The 27,906-nt window shown below is 32.0% G+C and overlaps 1 protein-coding gene across 6 annotated transcripts in view; it reads right to left on the reverse strand.

The window, feature by feature from the left end:
- Nucleotides 1-6,177: 6,177 nt before the first annotated feature.
- LOC127703040 (uncharacterized) overlaps nt 6,178-27,906 on the reverse strand; it is a 925,706-nt gene continuing 903,977 nt past the window's right edge. For all 6 annotated transcript variants that reach the window (XM_052207424.1, XM_052207422.1, XM_052207423.1 and 3 more), the window contains one exon: nt 6,178-8,580. In XM_052207424.1, the coding sequence (XP_052063384.1) occupies nt 8,528-8,580 (53 nt within the window). In that variant the 3' untranslated portion in view covers nt 6,178-8,527. The remainder of the gene's footprint in view (nt 8,581-27,906) is intronic.

A 27,906-nucleotide genomic window follows, 5' to 3' on the forward strand; every position in this document is an offset into this window, starting at 1 on the left:
GCAGTCAATTACAAGACTGCAACCTGCATAAGGACATTTTTGAATATGTTCACTCCAAGGAAGTACCTCATGTGGATATTTGTGTGCACAGAATGATAAAACATCATGATTTAAGTACTTTCTGAGAAAAAAAACACGTAGTATCAAATAAACTCATCATAAATACCAGGATTCAAATTTGTACACCAAACTCGCGTTTCGTCTACAAAAGACTCATTAGTGACGCTCGAATCAAAAAAGTTAAAAAGGCCAAAGAAAGTACGAAGTTGAAGATCATTGAGGACCCAAAACTCCGAAAAGTTATGCCAAATACAGCTAAGGAAATCTATTCCTGGGGTAGAAAATCCTTAATAGTTCGAAAAATTTAAAGGTTTGTGATCAGTTAGTTTATAATCATGACCATATCAATGATAATTAGTTACACTTACAAAACAGAAATTATGAAATAATTATGATTTTAAGGCCACTATACAAAGGTATAAAACGATATAATGTGCAACAGGTTGAAGTAGAATGAGATACTGGTAGCATTAGATATGTAATTTTAAATTAAAAAGAAACATAGAAAGATTTTTTTCTTCATGAAAGCTTCTTGTGATGAAAATTCCAGTTGTGCAGCTTCCTTGAAATTCAGTGTAAAGTTGAATAGACAGCTACATATTAAAAACTACCGTACAGCCTAAAAAGCATGAAAATTTGGCATATATGAACACATGTTTTTGGGCCAGATGAGCTTTAAAAAAAACCGACACGATGAAATCAAGAAAATTCTCTCTGATAAAAAAAACTCTACTCGTCAAAAAAAGATGTTGATAAATTTTCGGTTAATTTAAACTTTTTTATAATTCAATTTTTGTTTCTAAGTTTATAGAATCTGAAAAATATATATTCGATGCAGATATTACAGATTCTGAGTGCCTAAAAGTTTTTAAATCATTTAAAAATTATTAAAAGCCCTGGTACAGATGTGCTCACGGCTTATTATATAAGTTTTATAATTTTTTCTGGATGAACATCAAAATATGTAATAAAAAGCTTTGAATGTACCTTAAAAACCGGAACCCTCTCAATAGATGAAAGACGGCGCACTTTTATTGATCTGACGTCATCTTTGTCACTTAAATCATGATTACAAACTAAAAGCCAAAGTCTTTACAAAAAGAATCAAACTATTTCTTCCAAAACTTATAGATCCAGATCAGACACGATATGTGGCTGGTAGATACAGTGGTAAAAATCTACAACTCATTGTCGATATCATATCGCTCACTACACAAAGAATTATCCAGGTCTAATAATGTATTACTAGTGGATTTTGAAAAAAAAAAGTATTATGATACATTTGGTAATAGGGCATTGATTTTTTTATATTAAGACAACAAGTTCAGGAAATAGATCTTAACGTTGAACTCAAAAACATCTAGCCTTGTATTTAGATATGGATTTAGTTCTAATGAATTCAGAATTGAGGGATGTGTTCAACAAGGGTGTCTTTTGTCTCCTTTTCTGAATTTATGTTGGACGTTAAACTGCTTGCAGTAAGTATTCTTTAGAACAATCAGATATCATGTATAAATATTGGTGACACTAAAATAAAAACATCACAGTTGGCTAATGATTTTACAAGATGAATATTCTGCGCGAGTTTTGTAGAATTTATTTAGTGATATTGAGAAGTGTTCTGGGTTTAAAGTAATTTTTTTCTAAAACCAAAGAAAAATGGATTGGAAGGAATAAATTCAACAAAGACTGTTCCCTTTCCATTATATAGAAAAATAGCTTTAAATACTTGTGTTTAAAGTCCTATTCTTTATAAGAAAAGGGTCGATGCCACTGCTGGTGGAGGTGTCATCCCTGAAAGTATCATCATTCCAGGGGTTAGTATAAAATTATGGAGATGTGGTATGATTGCAAATGAGACAACAATTAACCAGAGTTCAAATATAGAAAAATGGAATCAGCTATTAAAGTGAAACAGATCGGTAACCTTTATTTGATAGGTACACTTGTATTTTCTAAATCACTGGAAACATCTGATTCAAAAAAGGAGATGTGGTATGATTGCAAATGTAGTAGAAGTTAGCAACTATAGGTCAACGTACGGCCTTCAACAATAAGCAAAACCTATACCACATAGAAAGCTATAAAAGACCCCAATATGACAAATTTAAAATAAAATTCAAACGAGAAAACTAATAGTCGGATTTATGTACAAAACAATAAACAAAAGAAATATGATATACAGCAAAAAACAAAAAACGACAACCACTGAATTCCAGGATTCTGACTTGGGACAGGCACATACAGAAAGTGTCGGGCTTAACCATGATTGCAGGGCCCAACCCTCCCCTTTTCTGGACTGTGGTGCAACAGCACAACATAAGAACAAACTATAAAAATCAATTGAAAAGTATGCTTTTTTTGTGTAGTTCAATGTAATCATGTGCCAGTTTCATATGTAACTAAAATACAACATGATATTAAATTTTTTAAGGAATAGTGGCATTCCGAAAGTGAAATCAGAATTTATTTAAGAGTATAACACTGCTGGTGATCCGAAACTCCTAAATTTTGTATTTCATCTATTTAACTCAGAATTATGTAGGTAAAAAAAAATGTGTAATATCCTTGGAAAAGTTTGACGGAAATTTGTTCAACCGTTATACGCATTTCATGTGACAAAATAATTTATTTAGTTCAACCCTTTTCTCATAGTTAACAGTAAGAGTATATTTTACGGATTTAGGTGTTCATAGACATAAAGCTCATCAATTATGACAATAGGGAATCTTTGTCTCTTGAAGCTATCAATTCAAAACATAACTTAAAATGTTACTTTTTTGGACATTTTGTCTATAAAATTTTTGTACAACGTGATTGAACAGAGTTGTTATTACAACAACAAATGTCATCTAACAGCAACTCATTCGGATTTGGTTTTTGAATATAAGAATTAAAAGTACCGATCAGTAAGTTGTTTGCAATAGATATTTATTCTCTTTCTTGACGAACATAGATTTTACGTCCATCTCACAACAAAGTTTGGAAGAAAGCTTTGTCTTACAATTTAGTGATGAAAATTGAAAAAAAATATACAATGGCTTTTTAATATACTATAGAAAGTAAACTCTAAGCTTTTCCATATAAAATCTTAAATATAATTGTCTCGCATAACTATCGTCTTGATAAAATATGCTTTTACAGATAGAAATGAATATGTGAGTTTGTAAGAGGTAGAAACTATATATAATATTACTTTTTGGATGCACTGATATAAATCGATTTTGGAATGAATTTCTAATTGGAGCCGTTTTGCTTTTGGATTAAGACAATTATTTTATAAAGACTGTTGCACTAACTGTAAAAAGTAAAATAACAAAAATACCGAACTCCAAGGAAAATTCAAATAGGAAAGTCCCTTATCAAATGGCAAAATTAAAAGCTCAAACACATCAAACGAATGGAAAACAACGGTCATATTCCTGACTTGGTATGTAGAAAATGGTGGATTAAACCTGGTTTCATAGCTAGATAAACCTTTCACTAAATGCCACATAATTATACAGACTGTCATTACAATGTAAATATGCATTCTTTTCTTAAATTGTAAAAAGACGTTTGGAAATTTCAGAATACTTATAATCTAAATACCAAAAAGAAAATCATTTAAAAAGAGACATGATGTGTTATGTGAATAAAAAGAGATGTGGGTATACGTCAATTAGACAGAGATTCAACAACATAAAATAACCAAAATACATCTAGAGGGCAACATATAATACAGTCTTTACCAACAGATAGGTGTGAATAGATTGTGCTGAAAAAAAAAAGATAAAACGTCAACATCCAAATCTCCTCAAATAACAAGGAGCACATGCACCGATATAAGCAGTAAGTTCGGTAATGGTCCCTGAATATTATATGTTTCAAAATAAAAATTGGTTCGACGTGACAAAAAGACATGTAAGAAAGAGGAATAGAAACTATTTTTATCAACCTATTCTTCTAATGTGTTGACATTTACACCCTAAATAGGCCAAATTTTGGTGAAAGTCGACACAAGCGTCTTGATTTCTACATCATTTAGGCCTAGGAAACATATTGCGTAGGGTTCGACAAACCAAATATTCAAAAAGTCAGATATGTTATTTGTTATAGCAAACATGGTGTTAAAGATTTTTGTCGCGGTATGCTTCTGTTCCTAACAACCAATGGAAATTGTCCTGCTTACATTTACTTTTATTGAAAATCAAACTTTGTGGTAATTATGACGTCTTGAAAAATAACACTGATTCGTAATTTTCAACAAAGAGACTTCTGAAATAACAGCTAGAAATAAGGGCCGTATGGGGGCATTATCGAACCTAATCTTTTGAAAATCTATGTCAAGCAATTTTCTGCGTTAATCGATATACCTGTTCCTCATACTTAATGTCAAAGCATGAAATAATGTGAAAAACGAACAGTTGAATGTACTTAAACGATATACTTATAGTTCCAAAAGACAAAATTATTGGGTATATAAAAAGAACGGCTGACAACGAATAAGAAACCAGAACACGAAAAAACTGTCAATGATATTACTTTACGGACCTTTAATTATCGGTAACTTTAATCAGACTTATGAAGGAAAATTCGACAACCTCGCAAATATTAATCCAGTTTTAATAGTATTCTTTCACAAAAATACTGCTACTACTACATGTAGTGCTACGTCATCGCTTTTTACCTTATTGGAGGTTATTAGTCCACACTGAATCTCTTTTAATTCTCCTGATGATATTGTACTCTCTCTTAAATGAATCCCCTTTTTTATACTAGCTTTTGGTGGGGTTATTGTTCGCGCTCAATAGCTTGTGTTGATATCAAATATTAACATACCAACATTATAATTATCTTTACTCTCCTGTTGATATTCCTTCCTTTTTGCAACAGTGTTTATCTCTTTGTCGTTCCTATGACCCGAATTCGGTCATAAGCACCCGCCAAAATCTTGTTTCAAATCTCAATTTTTGGGCTCCATACAGATAAGACCGATTGCAATTTTCCGGCAGTGGCGTAGCTTGATCCTTGTTTATAGTGAGGTAAACGACTCCAGGCCTCAGAATGCATCATGGGCTACAATGCTGATCATGATTGGGAAGAATTGTTTAAAGGTCGAAACCCTACAGATACAAACAAGCGAATTTTATAAAGAATTTACTTGCTGATTGATCTTTTTAACGTCCAAAGGCATGATTCAAATTGAGATACTGTGTCCGCGTTTCGTTTACAAGCGTGAATACAGGATCTGTGTTTTAATCAGACTGAAGGCAAATATTTTTACATATTCAGGATGACAACAAATCAACAAGTCCAGTATGTAGGTTCTTCGAAATGGGTGGATCACGGGATGACGGGAAGTTTAGACTAACACTGGTGAAAGAGGAAGGATAGGAGAGACATATGGTCCTAATAGAACATGACAACTACGAAACTCTGAGATAGATGTAACAGTTATTCCTTGACGTACAGATAGCTTGATTCTCACCCTGATCATGCACTAGCAGATTTAACGCCCAAAGACCATTCTGTCCGGACTTATCTGTTTATATACTGTATAGAAGAATATTTGTGTATATACTGTATAGAAGAATATCTGTGTATATACTGTATAGAAGAATGTCTGTGTATATACTGTATAGAAGAATATATAAGAATATATTTATCAGGCAATCAAAAACCGTCCAAGAAATGGACACACACCAACAATCTCATAAACACTATCTAGAAGTATATAATGATTCGGCAACACGAACCAATATATAACCTTCAGATGAAATCATGTGCTCCGGATGGGTAAAAACTAATAAAAGATAACAAGTCTAGAGTTTGGTACGCCAGACGGGCGTTTAATCTTAGTGAAAGTACCTGTTTCAATAGTAAGTGGACAACCACATTACTTTCTGCGGAGCGGTTGGAAGGATTTTGAAAATGATTAATCTGACCTATAACGAAATGTTTTTTTTTTAATTTTAATTTTTTGTTTGTTTAATAGTCAGGCTTTTACAACCCCTTTACATCACCACCTGACTATGGTGTTAAGGGTTTTGATTATTAAAAACTAAACAATAATCTACAGTTTTTCTACTATTATAAATATATATTATATGAATATAAACGTTATAACAAAAAGGAGTAGAGAGCACTGGAACACATACACACATTCTTACACTTGCATTTAGATAACATAACTTGTTTATTGCAAAGGAAAATGCTATATTGGCAAGCAAAAATCTGCTCTATATGAACAGAAGATATTCGTTGTAAGTTTATTCAATTTTTTTTTATCATAGTTTGAATCAAAAGTAACTGATACTTATCAGTAAAAATGTAATCTACTGGGCTGTAACATTTTGGAAAAAAAATATGTGGTAACATTTTCTTTGCTTTATAATATTCATTTGCTTGGTATTTTCTTATTTCAACTTTTAGCTCTAGAATATTCGGTTTTTTATCATACAATTTGCATTTTTATATACAGCTTTTGGAATAAAATTAACAAATTGAAAAGTAAACTCCATTTTAAGGCCAAGACAAATGTGGGTCTGCATTAACGTAAAGTTCACGAAATGTTTTTTTCAATTTTCTTGAAAAGGATTCCAATATAAGATGTGCTATTGAACACAAATGCTACATGGTATCAACAGAAACCTTACAAAATGTACCAAGTATTGAATCTTTAAGTTTACAAGAAAGTATTGGTTGCAATTTTTCAAAGCAATAATTTATCTTGAAAAGTTCCTACACATGTGTCTTTACATTTTGTTTTACAATGATAATATATTCTGAACAATTTCTATATCTAGTAATAACTTCCATTGGAAGAATTCGTCTTTTGGCAGATGCACATTTCTATCTACAAGATCTTTGAATACAAATTTATCATTTTTGGTGTACTATAATCTTTCCAGTACAATTAAAAGTTTCAAAATTTACAAAAGCACAGTTCTCTTTAATATGTTATCTTATATGCTATGGAATGTTTACAATAAGACTATAAAAGTTCAGGAAATTGTTTTTCTGAAGTCTTACTCTCTTGAAACAAAAATTACAAAAATCCTAAGTTTTTCTAACAAGGTTAAAAAATCTGCACTTTTCTATTTTGCCACAGAATGTAGTAGCATAATCTACTAGAGTTGACAAACTCAAAATATCTAATGACAAAATATCTTGAACAGAAATACTAGTAGTTTGCTTTTCTAAATGAAAGCTAAATAATACATCCTTTCAAAAAGGCAGTGATTTCGCTGAGTTTCTCCTTTTCTCTTTCTCCCCCATACTGTTAAATGATCGACAATAACAATGACTGTCATTAACCATATGAACTTGGAATATATCGCATTATTTAACTAATCTTAATATATCAATTATAATAATGTAAAAAATCAAATCTAAACCTTCAATGAAAATATCTCCAAAAAATGTTCTTCGTCTAATTGTATCAAATTTTCCATTCCATGTGAATTGCTAATTGCAAGTAGCAATTGGGTGATAATAAACATTGGATTGTTACTAAACTAGGAATGCAGGATGGGGTTCGTTCAATTGTGGCTACAATTTCAAAATGCACTTGGTCATCTGCGACAAAAATATCCCTTAAAGGAAAATTAAATCAGGATGACGTCAGTAATTTTCAAAGTGTTGATTTTAACAATATCTTTACTAACCTTTGGTATAGGAACTTAAGTGTAAGCAGCGACTCTCAAGGAGACAAAGAAAAAAAAAACTGCAAAGAAGACCGTATCAAGGGGACATACATACCCCGTATGGAGATGCTGGAGTGGTGATATCCTTTATTTCATCTACATACAGCAACTTTAAATTAAAAGATAGTGAAAGCTTCACTTCATTCTTCTTTGGAACTCTGTATGAAAGATGTCCCATAGGAATAAAGAAAAAAGTCCGTGAGATAACGGGAACAGTTGGTTTCCATATGAATACCACCAGTCCATTATAAAAAAAAAACCCCACAAAAATAAAACAAATGTATTGTCAAAAAAATTCTAACATTTCATGACAGTTTCACAGAACTTCATGCTTGAATCAGAAAGTTTTTCTTTTTACAAAGTATGATTTGTCTATTTAAAAAAAGTATAGTTGCTGGCCTTTTTATGAAAAACAATTCAATTTGTCTAAGCCTAGAAATATACATACTTGTTTAAAGGGGAGATAAGTCAAATGTTGTGAACTATTTCACTCTATACCACGGAGTACACGTAAATTTCTACTCACAATTATTATTATTTGGTCAGAAATTTTGTGAGGTAGTTACCTAACTTCCTCAATGGAATTATGGTAAAACAATAATCAAGAATCTATATGCAAAAGTAAATCGTGTGCGTCTTACTATCAAAATATCTGGTAAAAAAAAACGTTGGTTTAGGGGTTTCCTAAAGAATAATACAATTTTAAAAATACAAAAAGGAAAGGTCTGTCAGAACTTATTCAAAATTGAAAAGTTACCATAGATGCAATTCTATATGCGTTAAACAGAAACATGTTTTTTAACTCTGGCTGTTGGCCTTTTCTTTGATGTGCCTGAAAATTGAATACATATCATTTGATTAAAAAGATAAAACGTACTCGATGTTTTTTTGTTGTGTTTTAATTTTTATGGCGTAATGCATTTCATATTTATTTAAATATAAAGGGAATAGTTTAACACATATATTCCATTACAACTGATGAGTGTTATGTAGACGTCTGCAGTACCAGATTATGGTTGACAGATAAGACGTGTCTGCGTCTCAACACCTTAACGACATGTTTTCGCTGTCTTAGAACTTTGGATATAACAATAGTAGTCCAATCTGTAATTTTATTTATTGTGTCCTATTTTGAGTGTGAATTCGCATTTTGGTGATACATGCATAGCATGACACTCTTATCCTGTCAACACATACACCTAGCCTCGCTCATTTTTTAGTTCATGCGATTCCTTATATACTTTGTTTTTTTAAATTGATTTGTATCTTCTAAATCGATTTTTGAGATTTGTAAATCAATGAACTACTGTTGCCTAAATGTACCAAATTATAAGTGTGATATCTTTGATAAGTTTTAATGCATACGAGCTGTTATCTGTTATACCGAAATAGGAGCCATACACTTTTTTTCAGCAATGTTTTTATTGCACGTTCATCTATTTATGTTTTGTTATTCTAATGAGTCATATAAAAAGAAGAAAGCTAATAAACGTAGCCTAGTTTAACCCGCCACATGTTAATATACCTTTTTCTAATTTAGGAACTTTGTTTTATAGCTAGCTAAACCTCTCACTTGTATGACAGTCGCATAAAATTCCATCATATTGACAACAATGTGTGAACAAAACACACAGACATAATTGGTAAAAATGTCAAAAATATGGGTACAGCAATCAACATTGTTTTATAATCTAAATCACTATAAAACAAACAAGTATGTCAACAAAGAAAAACAAAATGGCATAAAGACAAAGCACATAAGCAAAAATGAAAGACAACAATACAAAAAATGATCATATCACAATAACACAATGGCGGGATGTATAAATACCGAGCCACGCCAAAAGGATATTACAAAAAATGGACGAAACAGTAAAGGTTAATCATTTACAAAGACAAATAAAAGAACACTATAACACGTAATTAAGATGATAAATATTCTCAGCACCTAGAATCTATACATCAAGACCATCATGTATTATTTGTGAAGTCGATACGGAATATTTATCAACAAGGTCTTGGTATCTTCCGATGAACTTTTTTTTAGAAAAAGGACGAGACGTTCTTTGACATAACCCTGGTTCATCAACTTTCTGCTCAGACACTGATGACGTTTTATAAAGTCTGAGTAGTAGCTGCAAGCTCTTGAATGAGTTTGTAAATGTATATACCATATGCAGGTGAAGTTGGTATAGTGCTACTAAGGTGGGGGAAATTGATAACTTCAAAATTAAAATCGTCTCGTTTGCCATAGATTCTGGTACTGAGATGACCGTTTATGTCAAATTCGAGGTATAAGACTAAAAACGAGGCGGAGAAAGCCGTGTCTGTTGTTTCTTTAATTTCTAGTTCTGGAGGATATATTAATGGAACCAAATCAGAAAAGTTTGGATTGTTAATGGAAAGAACATCATCAATATATCTGAATGTGAAATTAAATAATCTGGCTTCTTTGATCTTCTTGTTTTTGACAAGTGTCTGATGGAACTCCGACTAATATGAAAAAAAGAAGAGGTCGGCAAGGAGAGGCGCACAGTTCGTAATCATGGGAATGCCGACAATTTGTTGAAAAAGTCTACCTCCAGATTCAACAAATATGTTGTCAATAAGAACTCCAGCATATTTGTTCCTCTGTGTAGCATGTTTTACCTTTTTGTTCACTATTAACAAAATATGATGTATGGTATTCCAAAGTAATAAATCTATAGCGTATGCTACCATTTATATATTGAAAAACATTGTGAATTATTTCTTTTAGACGACTTTTCAATTTCACATGGGGAATTTGTGTTATATGTGTTGCTGTTAGCTTTGCATAAAAGTAAATGGTCTTTTTTTAGAAACCAAAATATCATTGAATGACTTGATTGAAGATCGAATTTGACTACAAAATTCATTTTTGAAAATGTTTAGATGATAATGTGCGAGTCAAAAATACATTTTGAACCATTTTTGGAGTGTAAAAAAAATCTTTGGATGTTTTAGATAAATTACGTGCTTTTGATGGTCCTTTTGGTTCGGTTGACAGTTTTTACTTTTCCACTCTTTATACTACACTTCCACACAATCTTATCAAACAAAAGTTTTCCATCTAATTAAATGGTCGTTTGATAAATCTGGTTGCAAATTTATTTGCTGCAACTCATATAAAGTCCTTTTCAATAACGAGAAAGGTAAATATGCTAGATATACTTACTGGAGGTGTGATGAGATGATTAAAGCACTAAATTTTCTCCTCGACAACATTTATAAACGTTCCGGCAATAAAGTTTATCGACAGGTTGTAGGTATTCCTATGGGCATCAGTTGTGCCCCTTTAATAGCAAACTTATTCCTTTACTGTTATGAATCAAAAGTTTATGGCCAAACTCAGTAAAGAACCGTCACAATTCCATTGAATTGATAAATTCAACAACACTTACCGTTATCTTGATGAAATTTACCAAAAGAACTTACTTAATAAATAAAATATTAACAGCAATATCCGTCCTTTCCTAGATTTAGATATTTCAGTATTACACCAGAAAATCTACACAAAATTTTACGACAAAAGGGATGATTTTTCTTATTGTTAATTTTCCCTTTTTGGACGGTGATGTTCCTTTGGCACCGTCTTTATGGTGTTTATATATCCCAACTCGTTCGCTTTGCTCGTGTCTGTAGTGACGTTTTGGATTTCAATGAGCGTAATCTATGTATTACTAGTCAGGGATTTCGATACCACAAATTACTTAAATCCTTTACTAAATTCTTTCATAGATACAAAGATTTGGTCTGCAAGTTTGGCTGTACCCGTAGAAAACTTATTTCAAGCAGAATAGCACATCCTAAATTTTACGGTGATGTTGTAAACCGTGCCCGTAAATTTAGATACGATCCGGGTAAACTTATTAATCCTTTAAATAAACTTATTCTAAAAGGTTATCTATTCAACACTGTAATTAAATCTTTGAATATTGTTTTTATTGGTATACATATTGATTTAGTTATCAGTAAATTAAAATCATACAAAATATTACACATAAGTACTTTCACGGTACTTTAATCTGTCGATACTTATAGTTTGGCATTGCACAAGGTCATGTTTTTCTCTGACTGTTTATGACGCCTTTACACTAAATCTATTGGATGTTGGATGTGTACTGATTGATATTTTAGTCTTAGATACATGATTTTTTTTATTAGTTGTTATTGACTTTGAACTAGCTGCCAGTTACTGCGAGTACTCTCAGATATGTACCTAGAGTCCTTTTTGTTGTTAGGGATGAGGGATTGATAAATACTCGGCCACGTCCGATCTGTGTTTTTGTTTAATTGTTCTGCTTAGTGCCTTTTTGTTTTTGGGATGTATAAGTACCCATCCACGATCACTCTGTGTTTTTGTTAGATGTATTTCTATTTGTATCCATCTGATGAGTTAAACCTTTTTCAACTGATTTTCATAGTTTGTTCTTATGTTGAACTGTTACACCACTGTCCCAGGTTAGGGGAGGGTTGAGCGCTCACAAACATGTTTAACCCTGCCACATTCTTTATGTGCCTGTCCTAAGTCAGAAGCCTGTAGTTCAGTGGTTGTCCCAAGTCAGAATCCTGTAGTTTATGGTTGTCGTTGGTTCATGTCTGTCATATTTGTTTTTCGTGAATTGTTTTGTTATGAATTAGGCCGTTAGTTTTCTCAATTGAATTGTTTCATATTTTTTATGTCGGGGCCTTTTATAGTTGACTATACGCTATGGGTTTTTCTCATTGTTGAAGGCCGTACGTGTGCCTATAATTGCTTACATCAACTTCATTTGAACTTTGGTGGATAGTTGTCTCATTGGCAATCATACCACATCTCCTTTTTTTTATATCTAATTGATGTCAGTAAAATTTATTTTCAATGACAATATTAACATTATAAAAGGGAAAAATAAAGTATCATTAAAAGCAAAGTGAAATAACTAAAAGACGTCCATTTGTTCTTCAATGCCTTTCATAACAGACGATTTCAGAGGTACACAAACGTTTTTGAGTATTTACATATTTTTAAATAATTGTATAAACGAATCGAATTGAATTACAGTGAAGACTGATTTTAATATGAACCGATCAAATAAAATAAAAAAAATCCTTTAAATTACCACTTTCTTCAAATAAGTTACTATTATTTTAATTAATCCTTCCGGTCATACATGTAGGTCTAGGTATAAACAAAATTCTCTCGTTAATTCTTTCTTATGGTTATACTGATCAATGATTATCGGTCCATACAAAGTCTTGTTAAACTTAATAGTGATATTTTAACAGTTAAGATTTACTGAATTTTTATAATTTTGGGGTACTCTTAAAACCAGTCAAAACATCATAATTGCACATTGTTGTAACTGAAAATTCAGAAAATCTCAGATGACACATTACATATTCATTACATAACAGTACAAGAACTTTTGTTTATCTTTTCCTTCCTGCAAAAAATGCTGAATTGATTGTTGGTTATATTCCTTAAAAGCAGCATAAGCTACCACTGGTAGCAAGGTTTCAGTCTAAAACGTCCATTCTGGTCAGATCAAATATTAATCGACTGAATTTACCACAAAAGAAAAATTTTAAGAATTTTTCAGACTTTCAGATGCTGTTCCGATCGATAGTGTTAAGTCCGTTCAGTTATGGCAAAATAAACAAGACACGCTCCCCCTCTGATTGGAGAATTAATAATATATCATTTTTTAGCACAAAGTCGTAAAATTTGTTTTAGCTTCGCTACGCTCGGAGGCGAAAATTTTTTTGAGGTAATTTTATCGAAATATTCTTCAATTAAGCTGAGGATTTCCCACGCTTGGCAAATTTTAGAGGGAAGGGCACGCCCGCCACGCCTCCGCCTGGATCCGCCCCTGGACTAGCAGTTGCTTTTTCAAGTCAAATATCAAACATATCAGCCACTTTTAAGACGTCAACATACTAGTACATGTATTTAACATGTAATCAATTATCAAGGGTCTGTGGGCATAGAGGGTCGAAAGTGATAACAAAAAAGTTAAATGTGTTTAGCACAGTGTGACGACTGAATAATACATTTAATGAATGCATTTCTATCAGACGTGATTGTGTTTAAAACACACACCCTTTCCCAATACAATACAATTCTATACTCCTGTGACTCTTGCTTGTGTAAACAGTATGTTTTGATTGCCCGTTTCCTTAAAACTTTACAGCGTAGACCTTTTTTGTTCTTTGAATAGTTTTAAATATTTATAATTAACTCAATTTTTCTTAATCATGCCATGACCCCACCAATGCGTAACAAATTAATTTCATGTAATTTCTACCATGTTTATAATAGCAATTGTTTTGTTTGTCTTGATGATTTATTCAAACGGAAGAGGTACATCACAGAAGCATATATTGGTTTGCTTAGTTTAATCAGTAGTGAATCAAGGAACTATTACAAAGGAGGAGTGGTTACGTGATAATAAAGGGAGGAGGAAGGAGCCAAACCTACTATTATACTAACTACTAATATTTAAGATATGAATGATGATATAATTAGTTAAAAGTCAGCGAGTCACCAACCTTGCATAAAAGATTAACATGCATAGACATCTATTGACTATTTGCGATATTTAAAATTCAAAGTCTATCGGAAATATCGCTTGCTTTGCTTTAATTCAGAAATTGGAACTAAGTGCCTGCTAAACTTCAAGGGCGTTGGAGCAAGGGACACAACTGACTTACTTCTAGACTATTTGACTATAGAAAAGTCTAATTTTTGCTTTCCACTTTTAGAATCAATCCCTTTCAGTCTAATCCGTATAATGAAGCAGACAACAGTTACCAATCCCTACCACATATTATTTAGAAAATGTCCCCTCCTAAGAGTATAGACCTAGCATGTCATAGCTCGAAAACCTTAAACTGTTTTGTGTTTAGAAAAGTGGACTTTCTTTCTGGCAAAATATAAAAGAAACATTGCCTAAGGTCAGCAACTGAAAGCATTAGGAAATACATCTAGTTTGACCATCCAAATGCATTGTTGTCATTCTTAAATTGTCTGCATGATATTAACCATTTCCGAATGTGAGCGTTTAGATAGTGATATCATGATCCTGAATGTTTTAACGTGCAATTTTATGTGAGAAATGACTTAATGGATTAGCGCTGATGTACGTGTATTATATACCTACGCCTATACCTTGATATGATAGTTTACACTTTTCGGGCATCATATTAAAAGATGTGATATTATCAGATTGAATATAAACCCTGCTCTGTAATAAACCGACACATTAAACCTGTTTCTTATCCTGCTTTTTCACAAGAAAAACAGTCCACATGTAGACATGTCAGCCTACGCGGACACATTATTCTGACTCCGAGTCGACAAGTCTATGGTCTTTCTAAATACCGCGTGCCTAGCGGAGAAGCAGCAAAGATGTACTTCCAAGTCTTTGGTTTGACCCGGTCGGGGTTCAAACCCACAACTTTCCGCACTCGAGGGGAGCACGCTTCCAAAAGACCACGAGGCGGTCAATGCAAAATATAATTAGAATCAATTTTGTAATCTATGTGTCACCATTTATTTTGTTACTAGCTATAATGACCTTAATATCAAATAAAACAATTGAAATATTTTGAAAATTGGTTTTGGTGACACCCCCTGAAAATTTTTGGATCAGTCCCTGTTGATCCTTACAAATATTTGACAAAAACAAAATAAGGAAAGGGATAGTACTTTACTTCTGTTTTCTTAACGTTTACGCAAAGTTTAAATTATCTTATTGTTGTTATCAAACATTCCTTCCAAAAATTGATATTATAAGCAAGCTGTGTATCGGACTCTGTGTATTGTGTAAAGTATATGCTAATGAATAGTTATCAATTATGGACAATCATGAGATGACAGTATATATTGTCTTCGTAGTGTTATGTTGATAAACTAAGAGTAATCTCAGTGATAAATAATTATTACATTGGTTGCAATGAATTACATTGATTTCCCATTGTAATCGATAATTTCACATGTGAAATAAACGTGGTTATTTCACTCCTCTGACGTCATACAACAATAGGCGTTGTCAAGACGTCGATAACGTCGGATCAAAACAAATTGTGAATGCGTAGAAAAAGATATAGTTCCTTACATTTTCTACTTAATTTCATAAAAAAAGCCATTTGCCAATGTAATAAAAAGAATAACTAATCAAAGAATTCAAATATAGAAAAATATTCAACTCGTGACCGAACAACACTGATAATTAACTCATGCGCTACGCGCATTCGTGAATTAATGTGTTGTTCGGTCACTCGTTGAATATTTTTCTCTATTTGAATTCTTCGATTAGTTATTCTATAAATATCATTGAAACAAGTCGTGATATACTACAACTCTTGGAAACTGGATTTAATTATTTTTTTTTATAGATATAGGCTTATAACGATTGCTTAAAAATACGGACGCCTACATAATAATGTCTTTGAAACAATTATTCTATAAGAACTATTGTACAGAATAAATGCAGTCAGTTTCATGTATTATTTCTATGTTAACCTTAATAGTTAAGCGTTACCAGTTATGTTGATAAGAGATGAAACCTGATCGATCGATGATGTAACAAAAGTAGTGATATAAATAATTCAAAAGGTAGATAACTCTGTATACAAGGAATAGGTTAAAAGGAAGTAATTAAAGATGACTGGCGCCACCTAGATTTTACATCCAAGATAATAGGTAGGAGTAAATTTATTTTCTGCTGCCCTGTCAATTAGAAAAGAAAATTGAAATAGTGAGAAATGAGTGTTGGCTATTGTTGTAGAAATAGCGAGAAATTTGGATGAAACTCTCTGTGATGAGCAAAATTTTCTGAGCAATTTTAAGCAAGGGTTGTTTTCATTCATACTATTTCGAAAATTCCGGAACCTCAGAGTACCCTTAAAAATGCCATTTTTCTATCAAAAAAGCTGCGGCACCATATGCGTTTTGCAGTTTTATTCACACCCAAAGATGTTGAAAATTCAGGATTTGACAGTTTTTTATCAACAAATCTTTTATAGGGAAAACGCAGAACCCAAAAAGGCTACCATTGTCGCCTATGTAAATCATTTTAACCGGAAGATGCATACAATTCTTAAAATTTCGTCCCCGTGCATTATGGATACTTATATGACCAATGTTATCTAGGTATCTGTTCGTTATTATGATAATTATGATTTCTACTGATATATATTTTCAAGACAAAACATGTTGATTACAAATACATATTCTCAAAAAAATATGTTAATGAAATTTAATCATCAATATTAATACATATATATGAAATGATGAAGAATTTCATTTTGCACTCGATAACGTCAGTGTATTTATACTCAGAAAAGCGTGGGTTAAAGCATACTCATAAACCGCCATATCATTACTTCGGATGACCCCTCAAGGTCATCCAAATAAAAACTATGGCATTGACAGTGTTCAAGCATCATCGCACACATGTTTGTTTAATAAGACAATTGATTGGATAAAAGTTATAGATTGCCACGCCTACATTAAACTGACATCTAATCAAATGCATCCTGAAACCTGTCAATAAAAAAAAGTTGTGTAACACCCTCCCATCGCCAGTTTTCGCCTTCTTCTTTTTACACTGTCTTTTTAAACGGAGAAATATAACATTGGCCGTACTGCAAGTTTCGGAATTTTACAAGAAATTCTAAACATCTACGTGTGATTCCCGGGATCGTCATATTTCAAAATTTGACAGACCTCTGCATGAAAAAAATTTTCATCTACCATGTGCAGAAAAAATAACCAAATAATATTTGCTATTTGGAAAATTTATATACGTACTAAAAATCTTCTGCAATTATTTGAAATAATAAAAAAAAATGTTACTCTCTGCCTGTATGTAATCGAAATTTTATTCTTGATCTTTTGGCAAAAGATGAATCATGTTCCTTAAAACTTTAAATTATTAAAAAGACAAACTAAGGATAAATACAAATTTGTACTATCACCCAGAGAAATGAGTTTTCCACAAAGTACCTTGTCCTTAATTGACATCCATACAAGATTTTATTCGGATGACCTTGAGGGGTCATCCGAAGTAATCATATGGCAGTTTCTGAGTGTGCTTTAAACCACTCTTTATTGCGTATAAATACGCTGACGTTACTGAGTGCAAAATGAAATTCTTCATCGTTTCATATATATATATATATATATATATATATATATATTAATATTGATAATTAAATTTCATGAACACATTTTTTTGAGAACATGTATTTGTAATCAACATGTTTTGTGATCGAGTTAAGCTATTTCAATTAATATTTTATAGTATGTCTTTTTAAGTTGTAATGTTACACTACTGTTTCAGGTAAGGGTGAAGGTTGGCGCCTGTTAAAACTTTTAAAACCGCTGCATTAAAATACACCTGTCAGGAGCATGTTGTTCATTGGTTGTCGTTTGTTGATGTGGTTCATAAGTGTTTCTCGTTTCTCGTTTTTATATAGATTAGACCGTTGGTTTTCCAATTTGAATTGTCTCACACTAGTCATTTTAGGGCCCTTTATAGCTTGCTGTTCGGTGTGAGCCAAGGCTCCATGTTGAAGGCCGTACTTTAATCTATAATCGTTTACGTTTTACATATTGTGACTTGGATGGAGAGTTGTCTCATTGGCACTCATACCACATCTTCTTATTAATATGTACATGCAAAACTCTGGATTCATTTTTGATATTTACCTGAGAAATCATTAAACACATAGTAAGCTAGAACTTCGATGGTGTTACCAAAAATGTTTTGTAGAAAGAAATTGAATAAGATGATTTGATTGAAATAAAATTAAAATATATGCACGTCTTTCTACTTAAAGAGGCAAAAACACGCATATAGAGTTGCGCAGATGAAAAAAAATAATTATATGAATAATAATTAATTTCAATATTATGAATTAAAGGATTATATGTAGCACACGACACACGATTCATGATTTCCCATGTACATAAATTTAAACAGATTTATCTATTTTTATCTATAAATTGTATTCCGAAGTACACAGGCTGGGCTCTAATAGTTGACTGTTCAGCGAATTTTCAACTAGCTACTTTTTTCCGGAACTTTTCGACTGCACTCGGAATAAAACAACTAGTTGGAAAGTTCTATCGGAACGAAATAACTAGTTGAAAAGTTCCGCCGGAACAAAGTAACTGACGGAACATAGTGGCTGTTACACAAATATACTTATATGATGTGCATTTTCCATTATATTATGTACAAACATCTTTATATGATGTGGTTGTGTCATTATATTATATGATTGTAACCTTATATGATGTGGTTTGGTTTACTTCATTATATGATGTCGAAACGTCATTATATGATGTGCTTTCATCGTCGTTATGGTCAATGAACATGATTACGATTAGAACGATTACTGTCTACGTCATAAATAATTTATAATAATAATAATAATAATAATAAATTCTTTATATAAAGAGGGTAACTCAATTAGAAGTAGTCTAATTTTCATTCAGGCCCTCACACAAAATACATGTATACAGTTAACATTCATACATTCGATTCATACATTAAAATACAATATATATTACTAGTATATACACAATTCAATCATTCAAACATACAAATGGCAATAAATGGCAATAATTGGTAAAGTTTTGATTAAATTTTCTTATTCTTACAATAAAAGAAAGAACACAAATTATTCGACTTGCATAGAATTTTCAAGAAAATGATTATAACAATGTTTCTTAAATAATTCCACATTTCGACATTTTTTTATTTTAAGTGGTAAATTATTCCATACCTTTGTTGCAGAATAATGAAAAGTTTTTTTATAAAAATTTGTGTTTGGTCTTGGAACAAATAGATCATTATTAGAGACAGATCGTAAGTTGTGGTGTTGCACATCATTAATATTTAGCATTGTTAAGTAATCAGGTGTTAGTCCATTTACAATTTTATACATTAGAATTGATTGTTGGTATTTTATTCTTTTTGTAAAAGATAGCCATTTTAAAGATGAAAACATAAAATTAGATAGAACAGAAATATCGCATTCAAGTATAAATCTTGCTACTCTTTTTTGAAGTTTTATGATTCTATCTGAATCTTTTTGTAATAAATTTCCCCAAACTGAACTACAATAGTCTATATATGGTAGAATATATGCATTATAAAATAGTTGTCTTGTGTGTATAGGCAAATGTACTTTAATTTTAAACAAAAGTGATATTTTAGATGAGATAATCTTGCATATACGATCAACATGATCCTCCCAGCTTAAATTTTAATCAATGTCAATTCCAAGTAATTTGAAAGAATGGACATTTTCAATACATGTTTCATTGACGGTAATACATAATTCTGATAGTTGTGTAAGTTTTTGTTTTGAACCCAATTTCATACACTTTGTTTTTTGTGCATTAATTTTCATACTGTTATTGTTGCACCAAGATTGTATAGCATTTAAATCATTTTGCAATATGCTGTTTATTTTTTCAATGTTTTTATTATGAAAATGCAATGTTGAAACATCAGGATATAAATCCACGTCGGATTGTTTAACATGAAGTGGTAAATCATTTATATAAATTAAAAATAACAGAGACCTAAAATAGAACCTTGAGGCACTCCATATTTTACAAACGATTTATCAGATTTAATGTTAGCGTATTGAACTTCTTGTTGTCTCTCAGACAAATATGATTTTATCCAATATATCGAATGTTCTCCGATATGATAAAATTTTAACTTTTCTAAAAGTATGGCATGGTTAATAAGGTCAAAAGCCTTACTGAAATCTAAAAACACAGTACCAACTATTTCTCCATTGTCTAAATATTTCAACCATTCATCAATTAGTTTAGTCAGCGCTGTTTGACATGAATGACCTTGCCTGAAACCTGACTGAGCGATATGTAACAATTTTTTATTATTTAAGAATGCATATAACTGTGTACATACATGTCTCTCAAAAACTTTAGATATGGTATTTAAAATAGAAATTGGACGATAATTGGAGGGAATATCTGTTGGTCCTCCTTTATGTATAGCAGTTACTCTTGCAAGTTTAAATTTTTGCGGAAAACGATTCGACGTTATACTTTTGTTTATTAGAAAAGTTAGTGATGGCGATATTATCTCTGCACTTAGCTTTAAAAGTTTTGGACCAATTCCATCTAAACCTGCGGATTTATTAATATTAAGGTGTTTTAGTTGTGAACACACCTCTCCAACAGAAATGAGTTTTAATTTAAAAATTTCAGTTTCCTTTTATTTTGTACTTGTAAAAGTTTGTAGCTTAGACAAATTTATATCTGAAGTATTATTTCCAATAAGTTTTTCAGCTACGGAAGAAAAATGAACATTTAGTGTATTAACAATATCTTTGGGGTTATAAACAGTTTGATTTTGATACTGCATTTTAGGTGGAAAAATATTATCCATTTTTGGATTTAACTCTTTAATGTTATTCCAAAGTTCTTTACTATTTTTGGAACTAGATATAGCGTTTTGATAATATTCCTTTTTTGCATTAAATATTAACGACGTTGTTTTATTACGCCACTTTTTAAAGTTTACCCAATCTTTTTTTGAATGATACATATTTCTGTATTGAATGGAATTTTTAATTTCTTCATTGAACCATTCGGCTTGTTTAAATGTTTTTACTCTTTTAGTTTTCATTGGTGCGTGCTTGTTAATAATTTGATTAAAAAGTTCATACCATTTGTCGACAGAAATATCAATATCTTCTTCCATTTCAACAATATGAAAAGGGGTTTGATGTAAGTCTGCACAAAAGGCATCCTCATTAAAGGTTTTGAAACACCTATACTTTATTTCGATATGATTTTCTTTCTTTACCTTTATATTGATTTTTCTATTTAGGCATACAGGGTAGTGGTCACTTAAAGCATATGAAGGAACATGACAATGAGCAATATTTTCAGGATTAGTAGTGTAAATATGATCAATAAGAGTTTCTGATTTGTCACAAATACGTGTTGCAGTGCAAATTTGTTGTTGAAGATTAAAATGGTTTATGAAATTCATCCATTTTTTATTTTCAATTTTTATCAAGTCAATATTAAAGTCCCCCATTAAAATGATCTCTTTGTTTTCTGAAAGAGCTGCGTTAAATTCCTCCTCAAAAAGATCTATCCAGGACTGAAGGGAATTTGGTGGTCTATAAACAGTACAAATGAAGAAAGGTTTAGATTTTGGAAATTCTACCTCTAACCATAAAGTTTCTAATGTGTTTATTGATAAATCAGATCTATTTTTAACTGCAATACAATCTTTGACATAAACCAATAGACCACCACCATCCTTACTCTGGCGATCTTTTCTGAATATTTTGTATCCTGGCACTTTACATTGTTCATTGTTAATATCAGGTTTTTAGAATGTTTCAACTAATCCAAATTAATCTAAATATTTGTTGTTTATAGTAATTATATTCTTTAACTCGTCAAATTTAGATAAAATATGTCTAACATTAAGGCATACAGCATTGAAACCTTTACATTTTAGATTAAGACAGGTTTTTTTTATAATGTTTGTTTCTATCACTTTTAAGTTTTGAGCTAAAGATATAGTGCAAAAACCGTTTTCTGATGTATGACAATTTTCCCTGGAATTTTTGTTTTTAAAAATCTCAGCTTCAGACATAGAGTTTTGAGTACATATACATTTTGATGTATTGCAATTTGGACATAAATAGAGAAGTATATCAAAATTGTTATGAAGAAGTAATGATTTACTATGATTTGAGAATTTGTCTACAAATTGAAATACATCAGTTTTATCCTAAAATGTGTGACAGTCTTTATAATGATGACCATATAAGCCACAATTAAAGCAGATACCATTGAATGTATTTACAATGCTTTGTCTTTTACCATGCTGCTCATTATTTTCATTATTGGACTGAGAACTATTTGTGCGGATGAAGATGTTTACAACCCTGTTAATGTTTCTAAGTAGCTGAATTGTACCCTGATTAGTAATGTGTATGCCATCACGGTGATAGTAAGTAGACACAAGATCGCCGCCTCTGGAAACAAATGCATCCGTTTGTTTGATGATTTTAAAGTTAAGTTCTGTTGAAATCCCATGTAAGATAGTATTATAAACATCTGTATTTACGTTCCGTCTTGGACAAATTTCTGATATGACAATATCAATGTTTTGGTTTATAGATCTGACAGTTTTTATCATAAACTCGTAGTTCTCTTTGAAGGCTTCTGGTTGTGTTCTGGACGAGGCATCATTTCCACCAACAACTAAAATTATACTTGTATAATGTTGAATATTAGACTTTCTAATTTTTTCTGTTAAAATTTGGACTGTTGCTCCTCTATTTGTTCGTATGTCAACATCTTTTCCAATTTTGCTGGCATCAATTCCTTTAATAATTGAACTTCCTATTATTAAAGTTTTATCTTTCCGATCGTATGGGAATGTTCGAAAGGTTTTTCTTTTTGTTTGAGATTGATCTAATGCCTTTGATGTACTGGCTGTGTTGCTGTTGTTAATAATATTAACATTACGATATTCTATATTTTCATTTGATTTTTCCATCTCAAGAGTTACGTGTTTGGCGATGCACTGACTACGGCTTGGTATATCTTTTACTCTATCAGAGAGGCTTTGTATTTTATTGTGAACTTGACTAAAATTTTTGTCTTGCTCAATTTTTACAAGATTGACACTGTTTTCAATTTCACGCAAATGTTCTGTCTGGTGTTCGTCACTTTTAAACATTTGTTTAGAAAAAGCAGTTATCTTATCGTTAACTTGGTTGATTTTATTTTGAAAATCTTGTTTATCTTCGATGCGTTGTTCATCTATTGATTTAACGAGTTCAAATAAACTGTCGGTTTTATCTAATAATTGACGTAAAAGTGATTTTACAGAATTTTCATCTTGTGTGATATTTTCACGTGCTTGTAATAATTCATTAATATTCTGTAATGGTTGGCTTACGGTACCTGTATCGGAATGAATTTCTTGTATATCTTCTTTGTTTTTCATGTTACTATTATTTTCGGTTGAAATCTCAGAATTATCTTCATGGATATTATTATTTTCAGTGTTTGTACATGTATTAGATGTAATAGAAGTAATAGATTTAGCTTGCGAAATTCCAATTTTTTCACATGATTTTTCATTTGTCGTGGTTGAATTTGAATGATTTTTCTGTTCCGGAAAGTATACAGAAATCATGTCATAAATGCATTTATTTAGCATATTCAGATCAACTGGTTTTTCATTAATTTGATAGTTTTTCATACAGTTTAGTACTTCTGGAAGATGATCATTGATGAACACAAGTAACTTTTTTCCATTTACTAGTAAGGACGAAGTTGTATGGTACATATTAATAGAAAAACAACTAAGTTTTATATTTCGGCCTCGTGTATCAAATCCTTCACATTTTATTTTATATTGATCTTCAACATTGACTGTTTCGGATTTGTCAAATACCTTTTTGTATATGATGTTTCCTTCATTTTCCTTCCTTTTGTTATCATAAAAAGTATTTAGTGCCCATCTGAATGATTCATAGCAGCTAGCGCTTAACCAAATTCTAAGTCCACCCCTGTTAGATTGTATCGAAAATGCTCATTTTGGGTTGCATCAAGTTTTTTTTAAGAGATCTTTGTTTATTTAATGAATAATCTTTTGCAATAGTTTCATTTGCAATTAATGTTTGTTCATTTTGAAGAGATATGGACGTCGCCATTTTTAGAAACAATAGTTGCTAACGACGCAACAATTAAATTGTGACGTTCTGTTTCCTAGATACTGCAGTCCATACAAATTCAACGATGGAGAGATTTATGTTCAATTCATTTTTTTTTCTATGAAAATCAGTTAAAGTGATATAAATGTCCTACCAGAAATAAGCGAATATATCATCCTTCATGTTGTAACCTTTTTTCCTGATTTACATGTCTCTGGACACTTTTTTAGCCTAAAAACTACTATCGAGGTGAAGCCGAATTTTTTTCCAACCTTCCATTTTTCCTGACGTCACAATCCAATCTGTTTCGATCTGCTTCTGCGGAATTACTATAAACCCGGCTCAAATCTGTAGCTATCGTTTGGAAAATGGTTGAGATTTATAAAGAGATAAACATTGGCATGTTGGTACCTCGTTTTAAGATGTAAAAAATCACATCTGATATTGTGGAAAATTGTCAAAATATGAATTGCAAAGTTTAGTTTTAATCGATGGGTCTACAATAAAGAACATACGGAGTCTACAATAATGAACATACGGTTAAAGTTATTAAATTTAAAGAAATAATTCTTGTATGCCATGCTCTATGCTCATTTAAACAAGGGTAGGCATTATATTTGTCAATATCTTTATACCTAGCGTTAGCGTTTTTTCTACAAGAAGTTAATACATGAATTTCCAGTATGTTCATTTTTGTAAATTTTGCCTTGTTGATCATTTTAGCTGTTCAAGTTTCTCTTTATATATTACTTTTCTCAAGATAGACACAAAAATGGGCAAAAATCGGATATTGATAGGGTAATGGCTCATATAAGGGACCGGTCATTTGTAACCCAAAAAGAGGGTACAGGAAGACATAAAGGGCCTTTAATTTTATTATTTTTGGAATGGAAAGGTGGTATTCAATTTTTTGTAGTTATAGATTTGCCGCCGTATAATGTAATGGCGATGTCTTCGTCATCCGTAGACATCAATTTTTACGCCTCGTTCCGCTAAATTCTTAGTTTCAACAATTTCTTCTAGCAGAGTATTTTTCATCTGAAGATAATATTGAATGAAGGTGTGGTAAATATCAATGAGACCATAACCGGCATATCCAAATTAAGTTTCCTGAAGTCGCAAACAACTTCCACACTTGAAGTTCTAGATCCACTTCTGACGCAATATTTTTAACTTATAATGCAATAGAAACTTAATGCGTTGCTTTTTGTTTTGTTATTACGAACAAAAGTATTGAAAATGTGTGTGTGTGTTTGTGTGTGATTGTTCGGTGGTGGCTTTTTGGGGGGGAAAGGGGGGGGGGGGGCGGTTGAAATGCTTATGTCTTTGGAAAGGGGGGTCTTGATTGTTTTTCCTTCTTCAAAGTGTAGACTTGAAAAAAATAAGAGAAACTCCAATGTTTCCTCCCACGTCCCCACCCCCAAAATAAAGAAAATCACCATTACTATGATTTATTTATTTTAAAATCTGTTCTTGTCTATACCATTTTGCAAGGATCTGAAAACGCTCCATTCTATTTTCTGTTTTAAAGACCATTGGGATTCTCTGGTTTTGTCGGATTGATCCACACCTTCAGAAATATAAAGGCTGAAATTTCATTGGCTGATGTAATATTTACCAGAACAGAAAGTAAAATGAAGTGTTGTCAGATCCTTGTAACCAAAGCTTAGACAGATGATCTGTACATTTGTATCTTAATCAGATTGGTTAGGCACCGACTCTTCATCTATTGTGGGCAGGAGCTTGTGTATTTCCTTGTGCTCAGGACAAACACATTTTTCGACTTTAATAGAAAATAACATGGTTATTTTTTTTTTTTTAATTTCATTATTATTTTATTTTTTCCTTCATTTTAAATAGAAACAAACTATTTCGCTTCACTTCTGAAATAGATAAAATCTCTTTTAAGAAGTTTGGAATAAAAAATTTACAAAAAAACATGCCCCCCCCCCCCCCCCCCCCCCCCCCCCACTCACTAAAAAAAATAGTTGGTACGTTAGCACTGTTTACTTGAGTCTGGAGGTGTATATATATGAGCGGCTTCCCACGAAACCTTTTATATTGCGGGTTACTGTCTAGTGGCGGTGCTTTCGTGTTTGCATGTTCGCCTCGAGTGCGGGAGGTCGTGGGTTCGAACCCCGGCCGGAAAAAAACCAAAGACTTTAAAATTGATATTTATTGCTTCCCTGCTAAGCACGCGAAATTAAGGAGTAAGACAAAGGCTGGTCGGCTCGGAATCAGAATAATGTGTCCGGGTAAGGTGACATGTCTTCCTTCGGATTATTACGTTGTGAACTAGCATGTTAAAATCCGGCTCAGGGTGTCGGTCTAGTACAAAGCAGGGTTAGTATTCATATCACAGTAACATGTTCTCGTACGAATATGCATATCAATTTGCCGCTGGACGTTAAGCATCCATCCATAATCATCTAGTTGAAGCTGTGAAATATATGTACGAAAACATAATAAAAAGCTGCACGCAAATGTAATGCACCGATTTGAAGTTCATTTCATATCTCCTTTATTCCATTTCGGGGAGGGAGGGGGGGACTCGGTGGCCGAGTTGTCTAGGTAATCGAACTACTGTATCACTAGCCTGTCAACACTTAGGTTGTGAGTTCGAATCCGGCACGTGGCAGGTAAGCTCGACTCCAATCTTAATTGATTAGAATTGTCAGTTTTCCTACCGAAGGTCGGTGGTTCTCTCCGGGCACTTCGGTTTCCACCACCAATATAAACTCACCGCCACGAAATAGCATGCTAGAGTTGAAAGTGGCGTTAAACAACAATCAATCAACAAATTAATCAATCAAGCATCCATACCGGTATAATTATGGCTTCTATATCAATATCTTTATTCTCATAAAGCCAATGCATGACATCAGTACAGAGATAACAACAATTACTATTTACAATATATTCAAAACAAGGGAGAGAGGTTACAAAAGACACTAGCCAGGAGGACAAACACACGTGTTTATATTTTTTATAAATGAACAAAGCTTCTTCAGGACTGGTTTTCGAGTACTCGACATACGTTCAGAGAATTTAACTGTATTATGTCGTTGTACAAAATAGGATGATAAATACTCTTTCCGTTTTTGATCGAAAAAAGTACATTCAAATATATAGTGATATTCGTCTCCCATTTGTCGATTCTTGCATTGATGGCAAAAACGGTTTTCTCTTAATACGTTTTGCCACCTTCCTGTTTCAATCGGCAATTTGTTATTAGTCGTTCGAAATCGACAGAGAACAACGGCATCTTTAAAGTTCAAAATATTAAAATATTCCTCAAATTCCCGGTATTTCTTAACAGTTTTGTAGTTAATAGCTTTTGACGAATTATGGATTCGCGAATTCCAATTCTGAAGAAACTGGTCTAACAATCTTTGCTTTATAATACTTTTTA

Source organism: Mytilus californianus, unplaced genomic scaffold, assembly GCF_021869535.1.
Source record: "Mytilus californianus isolate M0D057914Y unplaced genomic scaffold, xbMytCali1.0.p SCAF_5, whole genome shotgun sequence".
NCBI lineage: Eukaryota > Metazoa > Mollusca > Bivalvia > Mytilida > Mytilidae > Mytilus > Mytilus californianus.